The sequence below is a fragment of the Dreissena polymorpha genome, chromosome 2 (assembly GCF_020536995.1).
Source record: "Dreissena polymorpha isolate Duluth1 chromosome 2, UMN_Dpol_1.0, whole genome shotgun sequence".
Lineage (NCBI taxonomy): Eukaryota > Metazoa > Mollusca > Bivalvia > Myida > Dreissenidae > Dreissena > Dreissena polymorpha.
This window is the reverse complement of record NC_068356.1, coordinates 86,413,983-86,427,340: the sequence shown is the minus strand read 5'-3', so window position 1 is coordinate 86,427,340 and position 13,358 is coordinate 86,413,983. Positions and strand designations below refer to the sequence as shown.

The following is a 13,358-nucleotide window of genomic DNA, read 5'->3' as shown; positions in this document are numbered from 1 at the left end:
AAGTAAACAAAACACTGTCATCAACCTACATTTTAAGAATATTTACGTATATGAAATTACAAAGTGGTGTTATTGTATTACCTTTTACAAAATTATTTTGCTGGTTTTGTACTAGCCAAAAACATTTATCATGGATTAACAAGTAACAACCAATTTATTAATTACAAAATAAAACGGAAATAATATTAATTGCATTATGCATTTACTAAACAAGCTGTGTGCTACTATTTAGAATAACACTATCTTACATAAAATGATCACAGGTACTTAGTGCTTTTACATATTTGTGGTAAGTTTTGTATTACTAGTTTGACATTTATATCGGCAGACATTTGGTCGATATACAGACAAAATTTTCATGGAACTTTCATATTTCCTTCAAGCATAATGCGTTCAAATTGTTAATTTAACAACCCTTGACATTGTTTGCACGTCTGATCTTATTATACCATAGCTTGATTTTTTGTTATAGATAGACATATATTAACTTTTTCAAAAGTTCTATAAAAGTTCACACATGTTCCATCCAAGTAAACAAACAGAACCAATCAAGATCACCACAGATAATAACTGTGTGTATAGCTTGGAAATTTTGATAGTTCAGGAATCCCTCCGTTGTTGATTTCTGTAAACCAAAACTGTCAGTTTTGCTGGATAGAATGGCTTGTATGATGCCCAGCTCTTGCCTTGGCAGAACAGCTTCTAAAAACGGGAAAACCAACAAATATCTTAAATTTGATCAATAATGCAGACAATTTATAAATGTCTTGGTTTTTGTTGATTTCCAATCTGGAAGATTTTTAACGTAAGATTGTGGTACGAAAATCCAATGGTATCGGATTTTGTGGTTTTAGGCCTAAAACTAATTATAGTGATATGTAACCTTTCGGGATATCGGTAAAGTGCGAGCAGACGAGGTGTAAATACGTTAAAAATTAAGGCTTAAGGACTAAGAAGTTCGATCGGAATATCTTTAAATTTTGTGAATAAATGTTTTTCTGGTGGATAACAACGACCAGAATATTGCTCATGATCACACGTAAAACTTCTTTCTGAGAGCGAATGGAAAATGCGTCACAAATTCTGACAAATAAACAGTACGGTGTCGTAATTGAAAAACCGCGAGAATACTGGAAGAATAGAGATGCCAACTATAATGTTTAAAACAAATAAATTTTTAACAAGCGTTTGTGATTTGTCAGGATAATAATAACAATAAGATATCGAAAAGATCAAAACAAATAAATTCGACAGAAATCTGAGATTCGGCAAAATATTAAACACGGGTTATGTTCACCTAAATTGTGTTTGGTAAAGACTGTCACTATATGAAGTGAACCAGTCTTCGGCTTATACCCACTGAAGAAGAGCATTCAGGGGAGATAATTGAGTAATGACTTAATTCTGGAACGGTTTCGAAGAAAAACAAATAATGCGAGAATATTTAGTGCGATTCGCTACACAATTATGATGTCATTGATACAACTTTTCCTGAGGTATGTATTTACATGTGATTTAGCATATGTCAAAGTGTTTTTGATTTGTTCAAGGTCATAAATAGCATCGCGAAAATATATGTCGCGTAACATTTTTTTTGAGACGTATCCATATATGGTATTCTTATGTAATTTTATGTCTAAATTCCCATATGTATGAACGGTCAACGTTTCGCTTCGCGGGCTTTTGCCCGTATTATTTATTTTTGTATTGATAGCCAAAGTGTGATGTTTGACATGATCTGCAGATACACATTCTGACAGTTAAACCCTCAGTCCCTTACCACAATACGTATTTTGACACAGTTCTGGTCCCTTAGATAGTTAAATTGTATTAAGTACATTTCTTACTAAATTCAAGTTTAAAAGGCTTGATTTCCTACTCTTAAATACTGATTAGGCCAAAAAAATTATAATAGGTCTGTTTGGAGTCTCCTTGGAAAAAAAAAGGGGTTGGCACGAAGGTAGGGATTTTTTTTTAGGGGAGGGGGTACGTAAAGGGAAGGGACGAAAGCGTGGAATAAGAAAATACAATACACACACACACACACACCACCACACCCCCCACACACACACCACACACACACACACACACTCACAACACACACACCCACACACACACACGACCACACACCCACAACAACCACACAACAGCACACACCACCACACACACATATATATAGATAATATATATAGATAGATCGAGATTATAGAGATATATATATATATATTATATATATGCTTTGTTTGCTTTTATATTACATCTTATTGATAACCATAGTAGTATTTTCTCTTTGAAATCAAACCCTCCTCTACAGTCATACTTTATGTTGAATTTCATATATAAGGTTTTTAGTTTCAAAGGTTGCTTCAACTTCTTTATAAAGTGTAATACATTTCTGAAAATCTAAAGCTTTAACATGTGTGTGAATTTCACACCAAAGGGTCGTGATAAAGCATGTCCACGCTTTTTTTACCATTTTTTACCTCGGCATGTCACAACTGTTTACAAAATCGTGGACCCCCTTCCCTAAAGTAACGTCACAAACTCACACTTTCGAAACTTTTTTTTAAAATTAATACTTGATTTAAATTTAATCTAAAACTCAATTCACTTTTAACCGTATTACAATTTCACTTACCGGTAAAAGAACTTTCACATTAAGGCTTTTATAACTGTAGGGTTGTTACGATGAGCAGTATAAATATTTATCCACGTGTTAACCTCTAATAAAAACGAAAGTATAATTTAGATTTTCTTTCAACCCTTTACTAACTAAAAATGGAACAGTCCAATTATTTCGTCATTGAAATCTGTGTGGAGGTTGTGCCTATTGAATAAGCCGGCCCCAGCCAAGTTGCCTATTGGACATTCGAACAACAGAATCAGGAGATACGCAATTCGTCTTATTTTGACATAAAACTAATTAAAATGTTTCACAATTTTTTGAAAATTGTTTTTAAACTCTACTAAAGAAATAATAAATAAATTATACATTTTTTTTAAATAAATGTGTGAAATCACACATGGCCTGACTCCCCTCCCCCATGTCACAAACTGTCACTTTCTTACTCACCCTCCCCCACCTGGAGCGTGACAAACTTTATGGACGGCCCGTAATGGTTAAAGCTTTAGACTTCAGAATGGTGCTGATTTACTTGTTATATATCCATAAATTTATAACACAACATATGTTTCTATATGCATTAAAATTCACCTTGAACAGTGCCTAATAAAGAAAATCTATTCGGGAGGGGCAACCCCTCCCGCACCCCTCCCCGTTTGGGCCCCCCAGTCAACATTTCCTGGGAACGTCCCTGTTATATGAACGAAAATGAAAAAAAAGGGTCGACCTATTTTGTTTTTGGCCTTAGCAGCAATCAGCATAAAACCAAAATAGACTGCAGAGTTACTCGCAGGCTGTTCTGGTTTTAGGCTGTCGCTCATAGCCATTTCAGTTTGACAGGGAAAAACACAATGCAAGGTCAGCATTTCAAATTTCCTCCAGAGGACTCGCATATTTGCATATACTGCTTACAGGTAAAGTTTCTTTCAGGATTCACTAAGTAAATTGTGAACGCTGCAAAGTTAAAAATTTTGGAAGCAAATACTCCCTGGCAATTATGGCTTTATGCATGTCTAAATATAACGAACAATAGAACAATAATTTCCCCGAAATAAATTTAATTGGATGGAGGTATTGAGCTGTCATTTTGTATGCATGCTGCATGATTGCATGTTTTGCCAGTTGGGTCAAGGTTAATGTGATTAAAAATAGAAAATTGTTTTCACTTAATTGATTGAGTTTAAATTGAAGTATGATGCTGCAATTGTGTGTGTAATTACTAACTATGCAGACTTTGCTTTCAAAATTAATTTTATAGTAAAATTTTGTAAAAAGTTAAATGTCAAGTTTATTAGCATGGTTTCATTTTTTGTTAGATTTATAAATAGATTGTCAGCTTTAAGTTTAAAATACACTTGTTCTTAATAACTACCACAGATATTTAAATTCCAGTATGTCTTTGTGGTTGATATATATTATTATTTCAGAATACATTAGGCTTTAAGCCCATGAGTACACAAACATATAATACACAATGTAGTAAACCGTGGTCAATGACATACAGGTATATACATATACAATTTTAGGCAATATAAGTTAACAATCTATAACGAAAGAATTGGCAACTCTAAAGACATTCATATTCAAAATAAACAAATATTTTTAACATTTATATATAAAGGTAATTATATAATATGCATTTTTTAAAGTCTTGTCGTATTCAAAATAAACTTGAATGTTCTAACAATGTGAAAACATATAATTTTTATTGATTGACAACACATAGACAGTAATATGTGGAGAGAGACTATTGATAATATAATTCAGTTCTCAATTTAGCTGCTTTAAAAATAAATGTTTGCAAATTTTTTAATTGTTTTAGCGTTGTCAGTTTGTTGAAAATGTACATTATTCAAAACAAAAGTCGATGGCTATATCATGGCAATTCTCATGTTTGATTTTTTTTCCAGATTTTACATCTTTTAAAATGAACATTACACAGTCACTATAATTATGCTAATTATGAAATTATATTTGTGCACCCAGGTGTTAATTGTATAAACTTTTTTATTAGCTGTTTTCTATGTTCATTTTTTAGATTTTTCATCACTTGCAAAAGCTCCCATCAAATTTGATGTCCGACAGGGTCTTAAAATTCCTTTCTCCAAAGTTCCATTTGTCAACATTGCCCGGGAAGCAAGGGAGTGCCACTATGGACCTGGCAGAAGTAAGCCAAAGGTAATGTTTTATGTACAGTCCAGTCTGATGTAGGGGTCACGTGAGAGCAGTGGTCACCTGTCTACAGCCGTCGTAATTCTTAATCCCCCCCTGAAGAAAAATCCTTCTATATAACATCTGAGTATAATAGTCACCTGGCCATAGCGGCCACAGCCAGTATATTCCACTCCGAAGCCATTGTTTACCTGTGCTTAGTAGTCACGAGGCAGTCATTTTATGGAGCGAAAAGAGAACACTGATATCAATATGCGTCTCTCACCTCTGACATCATAGTGTCTTTTTTGCGACTATTTTGCGGCTAAAATGTCATTGCAGTAACTGTCTTTAATGCGATAAATGCGGCCCACTGTGGGGAAAAAATGTAGAGTGTTGAGAAGGTATAAAAAGTCAACATGAACACTAAAACTAGCGAGTGTTGTAATTAGCAGGTGATATGGCAAACCAGACATTGCATTTCAAACTCCTTTATCAGCAATTAGCCGTTGTTTTAATGTCTGTTTGCAATCAACAGGGTGGGATTATTACTTTGCAATACTACCAATGGACCAACCGTCTAAAAACTAGTCACCTGAGAACAGCATACCGTCACTGGTCTACGACTGCCACTTCGGCCATTTCTGTTGACCAACCGCTGTCTCAGGTTGGACTGTTAATAAAATATAATAGTACATATGGGGTCTGTTTACTGGCAGTAGTATTTTGTGTCAGTTCTCTGTGAATTGGGCCAGGGCTTTTTACAACTGGATTTGTGAAAGTAGGCTCCCTCCTCTATAATACAATTTTTTTTCAACTTATTGTATTACCCCAAATTTTTTAATTGCACAATGTGGTCAATGTAAATCAACATTTTGTATTTCTATTGATATATACATTTATTATATACCTGTTTAATGCTTTTAACAAAATACAGGTTGTATCAATCGTTGAAATAAAAAATCCCGTATTACGCTACTCGCTGTTTCGAATTCCGTATTACCATACTAGCCGGACTACTTCGACCCATTTAATGACGTCATTTTACACGCACCGAAAATAGACATATTTTATATTACGAAATATTTTACGTAGTACATCGTGTGACGTCATTTCTGTGACAAAACACAATAGTTTTATCTAAACTCTTTAAGGACATGTCGGACGTGCTGTTTTTTTAACAGTAAACTATGTGTTAAAAACGTATTTTGGTGTGTGTGTTTATCATGCATAAATGTATATTTCGATAGGAATACAATAAAATAGTGTGGTTTAAACTAAGTTTCGATAAAGACATGGAAGATAGAAGTGGAAGTGCATATCGTTTAAACGTTTTTGTTATAAACATCGGATTAAAGTTGTCAACTTAATTGTTATAAAAATTGTATTAACGATGGCATTAAGGTAAGCGTGTTGGAAACCTGTGTTTTCCCGGTTCGAATGTTAATTTACATAAACTGTATTCATACGCGTCTTAAATAAACTATGGCGTACCGTTTTAGTCATTGTTTTGTCAGTTTTGTTAAATTAAAAATACATTTGTTAACTGTTTTCGTTAGTTGTTGTATATAATAAAAGGAATAGTACGCTAGTCAATTGTTCCAAGTGTTTGTATCCCTCTCGTGGCTTGTGCTATTTCGCATCACAATCGAGGCTCCGACTCTCGTGTGATACGTCATCACACAAGCCACTCGAGTGATACAAACTCTTGGAACAATTGACTAGCGTAATTTTCCGTATGTACATTTTAGTATGCTTGAAAAAAAAATGATGTACAGACTGTAATAGAAGTAAAGCAGAAATTTTAATCAAAGGTCATCTTGTGAGTTACTTATTATGCGAAAACTTAGAATTTGTGAAAAAAATGTTTCATAATCACCCCATAAAAGTAATTTTATTGTTAAGCATGTTCAGTCACATTCGCCAACCAATTTGTAATTAGTATAGTTGATATCTACATTTATAAGTGCATCACTACTGCAAAATTGGATTCCATTATGCACTGTGATTGACAAATTTTCAGAATTATGTTGTTTGAATTTGAGCCTCATTTTTGGAAAACTGGGCCTTATGCATGTGCATAAAGTGTTGTCCCAGATTAGCCTGTGCACTCAACATAGGCTAATTTGGGACAACACTCTGCCTAAGCTGAATTTTCGGTTGAAAAATATTCATAAAAGCTTAAAGTATAGTCCCTGATTAGCCTGTGCGGACTGTACTAGCTACCGATAATCTGGAATGGCAAATAACGCAAATGCATTAAGCCCAGTTTTCCCTGAATAAGGATCATTTTGAACAAGTGCGACAAAACCACATATTGTTGCGCCAATAAGATCTTTTCTTGAAATTTTACAAGTATACTGAACCGGATGACCCAAACCGAGAGAGAAGAAGATTAAGAAGGATAAAGAAAATGGGATGTCCAGCCATCATCAAGATTAAAACTGTCATCTACCTCCCAAGATTTAAGGTATTATTTGCTCTTGTTTATTCAAGCTTTTAACCCTTAACCACTCAGATACGTACTAGATTCAAGACCTAACCCTAAGATACTGATGATCAGCAAACAGCATAAAGCCTGAAAGACTTAAAGTTATTATTAGTTACACCGTCAGTAACTGACGGTATATGGGAAATACACCCTCAGTAATTTCATACCATATGAGAGCGACTTCTCGATTACTTGGGAAGTATGAAAATTACTCGGGGTGTATGGAAAATACTCCATGGGCACGTGACCGCTCTAAGCCAATCCGATTAGGTCATTCTTGTAGGAGGTGAGATATATGCTGATTTCTTTTAGCCATTTACACTTTTTTTCTCTGAGCCTAAGAGGGTTTATGTATTGACGAGACATGAATGTATTTTATGACAGTAGAAGTGACTGGGCTGTTTTGAAGTGACATGGTAGACGCATTGACTGATGAGGGTAAAATCTTGTCAGACACAAGTGCAATACCCCAGTTAAATGTTCAAATATATTATGAGCCTCTCTCTAGGAAAATGGGGCTTAATTCATGTACATAAAGTGTCATCCCAGATTAGCCTGTGCATTTTGCAAATCTTATGAAATATACTTGTCATGCCCCCGGATTGAATGATTGGGGGTATATTGTTTTTTAGCCTGTCAGTCTGTCATTCTGTCACAAAACTTTAAGGTTGGTCATAATTTTTGCAATATTGAAGATAGAAACTTGATATTTGGCATGCATGTGTATCTCATGGAGCTGCACATTTTGAGTGGTGAAAGGTCAATGTTAAAGTAATCCTTCAAGGTCAAATATATGGCTTCAAAGCGGCGCAGTAGGGGGCATTGTGTTTCACAAACACAGCTCTTGTCTTTTCAATTATTCAATGGCAAATGAAAGAACTTTCCTTAGAAACCTTAATAACAAATGATAGAATAAACATGTTGATGATATGATCAACAATTTGGAAATCGTGTCATCCTACTTTTTCTGCTTTCCATCCTGCCCCTATTCATTTGCATTCTGTGCAATCGATACCTGTTTTTATCCCTGCTCTCTACCTAACCATTGCTTAAATCTCCTATCAATCTGTCCATCCATCAGTCTGTCTGTTTATCGATAGATCCAATCATCTGACCCGTGGTTTTTCAGGTTTCTGATCCAGTAACAAAATACAAAATCCGACTGGCAGTCAATGAAATGCGTACTCAGGAAGTGAGACCAGAAGACAAGCAGATGGTGTTTGTACTGTTCTGTAACAAGCACCAAAACCACCCTGGATTGAAGGTATACATATACTATCATACCATCGCATCATGGGGAAATAGGTTTCAGGGCTTCAATAGATTTTGAAGACCATGCATTTATGACCATGTGGTCGAAATGTTCAGGCTTCAAATACTGAAGTCCAGTTTTTATTGTTTTCTGCATTTAAAAAAAATGCTCTGCCAATGTCTCTTAGAATAAATTTAGATAAATACTATGCAAATATCTAAATGTTATGATATAAAAATATTACAGAGTTAGCTTCCTTGTTATATTTGCATCAAGATATAAGGAAGATATTTTGAAGGAGTCAAAACTGAGAAAATGTCAAAATACCTCCACAAAAAATCAGGATTCTCCTTCAATTGAAACCAAGGTGTTTTATGACATGCTGCAAGTGTAGCTCCTGTCCAGCTTGTGCAATACCTTAGTCTGATTTGGAGCTACTCTGTCCTGCTGTAAAGTCATTCAAGGTTTCATGGTCTTATTAGTGGGCAGGGTAGCTCCTGACCTGACTGTGAGGATGCCAAGGCTAGGCATAAGCTACACTGGCAGGATATGGTATAAGAGCCATTTTGCATGATATATGATCGCCTTGGATGCGAAAACCCATGCTACAATTTGTTTTTTCAGTACACTGCTGCCTCAGTAAGTCAGGGTGATATTCATGATTTGGTACCAGAGCCGATAAGTGAAGAAATAGTACCAGCTGACTGCAGCATTGAGTCGTGAGTGAACTGAATTATCTCAGTCACATTCTGGGGAAACTGAGCTTAATGTCACAGAATAGTCTGTGCAGTCTGAGCATGCTTATCAGGGACAACACTTTCCACCTGTTCTGGAATTTTGTTGAGAAGAGTCCTCTTTTATATATAAAAATGCATTAAAGTGGAAAATATACATGAGTGTGAATTGTTGTCCCAGATTAACCTGTGACTAATCAGGGATGACAATTTTCACACTATATATGAGCTGTGCTCTGTGAAAACTGGGCCTAATGCATGTGCGTAAAGTGTTGGCCCAGATTAGCCTGTACAGTCTGCACAGGCTAATCAGGGACGACACTTTCTGCTTAAACTTGATTTTTGCTAAGAAGAGACTTTCTTACCAGTTAAACGAAAAATATCATAAAAGCCAAAAGTGTTGTTCATGATTAGCCCCTGTAGGCTCCACAGGCTAATCTGGGAAGAAACTTTACACACATGCATTAAACCCCTTTTCACAGGGTGCAGCCCATATATTAGGCCCAGCTTTTCCAGAGTGAGGCTCATCTGATTATCAAAGCTATAAAAGATGTTCCGCAATGTGCCACATGAACAAGTGCAGAAATATGAACTGATAATAACATCAGGGCTTTCTTTATACTGCTCGAGGATGCGGCCTTAAGATATCATTGGGGGAAAATATCAAGTGTTTTGGTATTTGAGGAATTTATTGATGTAATTTAAAAAGAAATGAAATCAGATCAGTTTATTGGGGGAAAACTGCAAGAGTTTTAAGTATTTTTCTGATGGGATGAAGTCCTAAACAGGCTACAATTAAAGAAGTAAACAAATCCTGTACTTGTTAGATTGTTGTTGACTTTTGAAGACACATAACACAGTGTAATACCTTTTTGGTTGTTTAGAGTAGAAAAGTCAGGAGGGGAAATGTTTTACATTATAAACAAATATCCATATGACGTAATGTTTAAAAGTTTTTGAACACGCTTACTGTGTGCCTGTGCTTAACAAATAAGCTTCGCTGTATTCAATACTTAACTGGTATTCTGTGTTGTATTCTATGTTCTACTTATAAAAGTCATAAAAACAAACAACATGAAGTGACCAAACGCATGTAATAAAAAGTAGTTATATGTTATGATCCAACTTTTTAAAGTCATTAACCACATAGCATGAATAAACATGTTGTTGTTGTTATTTCAGATGGTTGAATTCCTGTAAGATTAGCAAGCATGTAAAGTCATTCCACGACAGAGGTTACTACTTTACCCGACAGCTCGGACATATCACCTTTGACGTGAGAATGCTTCGGCCATTTGATAAAGAGCTATTTGACTTATCCTAAATTAATACACATGGGCCTCACTCTGGGAAAATGGGGCTAAACACATATAAGTAAAGAGTCACCCATATAAGCCAGTGCAGTGCGCACAAGCTTATCAAAGATGACATTTTCTGGCTAGACTGGATTTTGTTTAGAAGAGACTTGATTTAAACTAAAAATTTGATAAAAGCGGAAAGGCTTGTCCCTGGTTAGCTTATACTGTAGGGACTGCACAGGCTGATCTGGGATGACACTTTATGCACATGCATAAAGCTCTATTTTCCCAGAGCAAGACTCAAATACAACTCCAGTGAGACATTGAACTTAAAATTTAAACTCTTTCCAACCAGATAAATGCAAAATATTTCATCAGAGGGGATAATCATGTGATAATCAAGATAGTGACGTCCATGCTGAGGCAGGCATTTTTCGCCGTTTTTCACACTATTACTTGTATTAAGTTATTAAATTCCGCTCACTTTCCAGCCATTATTAGCAAAAAAGTTACTGACGTGTATTTCATGGTTACATTCGCTCTATATCTAGACTTTACCTGCAGCAACATTTCTTAGCTGGATTACCTTATTACGGCTCAACTAAGAAAATTTGCGGGGAGTAAAGTCGAGATATAAAGAATATTTTTATACAAAATAAACGCTTATCACCTTTTGGCTGATATGGCCGGAAAGTGAGCGTCATTAACAAAATAAATAAAAGTAATAAAGGGTATAAAAATAACTGACTATCACGTGACTACCCCCTATGTCAAAGAGGAGATAACTCCTTTGTAACTTACTGATTCTATGTAAACCCTGTAGCAACTCTGAATTTTGTTTCTTTCCCCTTAATCTGTTTTTTGTGGTTATGATAGAAAATATCAAAATGTTGTAACAATTATGATATAGTTCATTAAACAAGAGGAACATTCAGTCAAATTTTACTGATAATTTAGTTCAGGTAGGATATGTCTGAACTAATTGTATCAATATGGTTATGTCATAAAAAAGAAGGGCAATGTCTTTTTATGCTCCCCCAAAATTTTTTTGGGGGAGCATTTAGTCGCCGCTTCGTCTGTCCGTCCGTCCGTGTGTCTGTGCGTCCGTCCGTCCGTCCGTCTTTCTTTCTGTCTGTCTGTCTGCCTCTCTGCCTGTCTGCGTGTCTGCCTATCTGCGAGTCTGTTTGTCTGTGTGTCTGTGTATCTGTGTGTCTGGGTGTCTGTCTCTTGTTCTTATGCTGAGATGGCAAATTAACAATTAACAACACTGATGATTTGTTTCATTTTCCTATCCACAACAGATGATTCCAGCTTAATACCAAAAATTATGGGGTGAACACAATTTTCATTAAAACTGCAGCATATGTCCTTATGCATTGCGTTTATTTCTGTGTAAATTATTCTCTGACATCGACACACACATATATATATATGTCTTACCCACATAACCAATTAACAACTTAAGACAGCTACCACTGACGCTTGCATCTTAAAGCCACACACCTTGAAATAAAAGTTAATTTAAGTATAAAGAAGAATCATATTTGATCTATGCCCATTAGAATATATCTGGTGGTAACAAGGTAGAAATCCGTCTTTTTTGCGCTTTAAAACTAAAAAATAATAGCGTTTGTTGAAATGGACGTATAGGTCTAGAAATTATACTTTCGGTTTTAAAAGCGGTACCGTTTGAAAAATAATAAATTACTTTCTTACTAGGCAATAGATTTAATTTTATCTACGCCAATTAGAGTATATCTGTTGGTTACAAGGTAGAAATCCGTCTTGTTTGCGCTTTAAAACTTAAAAATAATCGCGTTTGTCGAAATGGACGTATACATATAGAAATCCTACTTTCGGTTTAAAAAAAATAAATAATAAATTACTTGCTAACTAGGCTATAGATTTAATGACAATTTTTGCGCACTTAAAAATTGCACCTATATGTATTGATTTACATGTATTTCATTTCAATGTGTATGGCTTTAACTTTATTTGGCGCCAAGTGACTATTGTGTATTTATAGATTTAAGGTAGCGCACCTCTAATGATTTCCCGCGATTTATTTTACGATCAATGCCGATCTTCAATGATCGGTTATTTTCTAGAGATGCATTATATTTTTTTCAAACTCGAATATTGATATGTGTTTACCTTATTCATTTAGAATACATTATTTTCACTATAAATATTGACTTTGATCTAATTATCATCTGAAAAATACGATTCCGCGATTTCTTCAAAGATCGACTAGCCTTTTTACCTGCTTACTTATGGATATCTCATTTAAAGTTGCACTGATGTGAAGTTGTCATGGACGAGTGGTTAAGGCGATGGACTGATAATCTTTTGGGATCTTCCCGCGCAGGGTCGAATCCTGCCGACATCGCATTCTTTTTGCGACGTTTTATTTCTTTTCTAACGTACTTTGATTTAATAAAGCATATAAGCTATGTTTATTGTTAAATATGTTGACAATTGTATACACTTCCTTCAATTTTTAAAATTAAAACAACGTTATGGCTAAATTGGGTAATTTACTGCTGAAAATACGAATGATGCATGTTGCATTTTTATTTTTATTTCAAAAAGTAAACGGTAAATCTGTCTATTTCTTGGTATTTTTGCTGTATATAGTGTTTCCATAAAAATTAAGTTTAAACTATAACTTAAATGATACTATTAAAATTTTTATGACACTTTGTTTTTAACCGACCCAATTTTTACTTGGCTGAAATCACTTTCATTTCATGGCGCTATTCCATAGATAAAAATTTGTAAAAAATAAATGTCTGTAAAAGAATACTTA

General features: G+C 34.9%; 1 protein-coding gene across 1 annotated transcript; it reads left to right on the top strand.

The window, feature by feature from the left end:
• Window positions 1–3,474: 3,474 nt before the first annotated feature.
• LOC127869879 (uncharacterized) lies at window positions 3,475–10,766 on the top strand. The gene is made up of 6 exons (XM_052412535.1): window positions 3,475–3,481; window positions 4,662–4,801; window positions 7,131–7,244; window positions 8,395–8,529; window positions 9,142–9,236; window positions 10,434–10,766. The coding sequence occupies exons 1-6, from the start codon at window positions 3,475–3,477 to the stop codon at window positions 10,573–10,575; spliced, it is 633 nt and encodes a 210-aa protein (XP_052268495.1). The 3' UTR covers window positions 10,576–10,766.
• The last annotated feature ends 2,592 nt before the right edge of the window (window positions 10,767–13,358 follow it).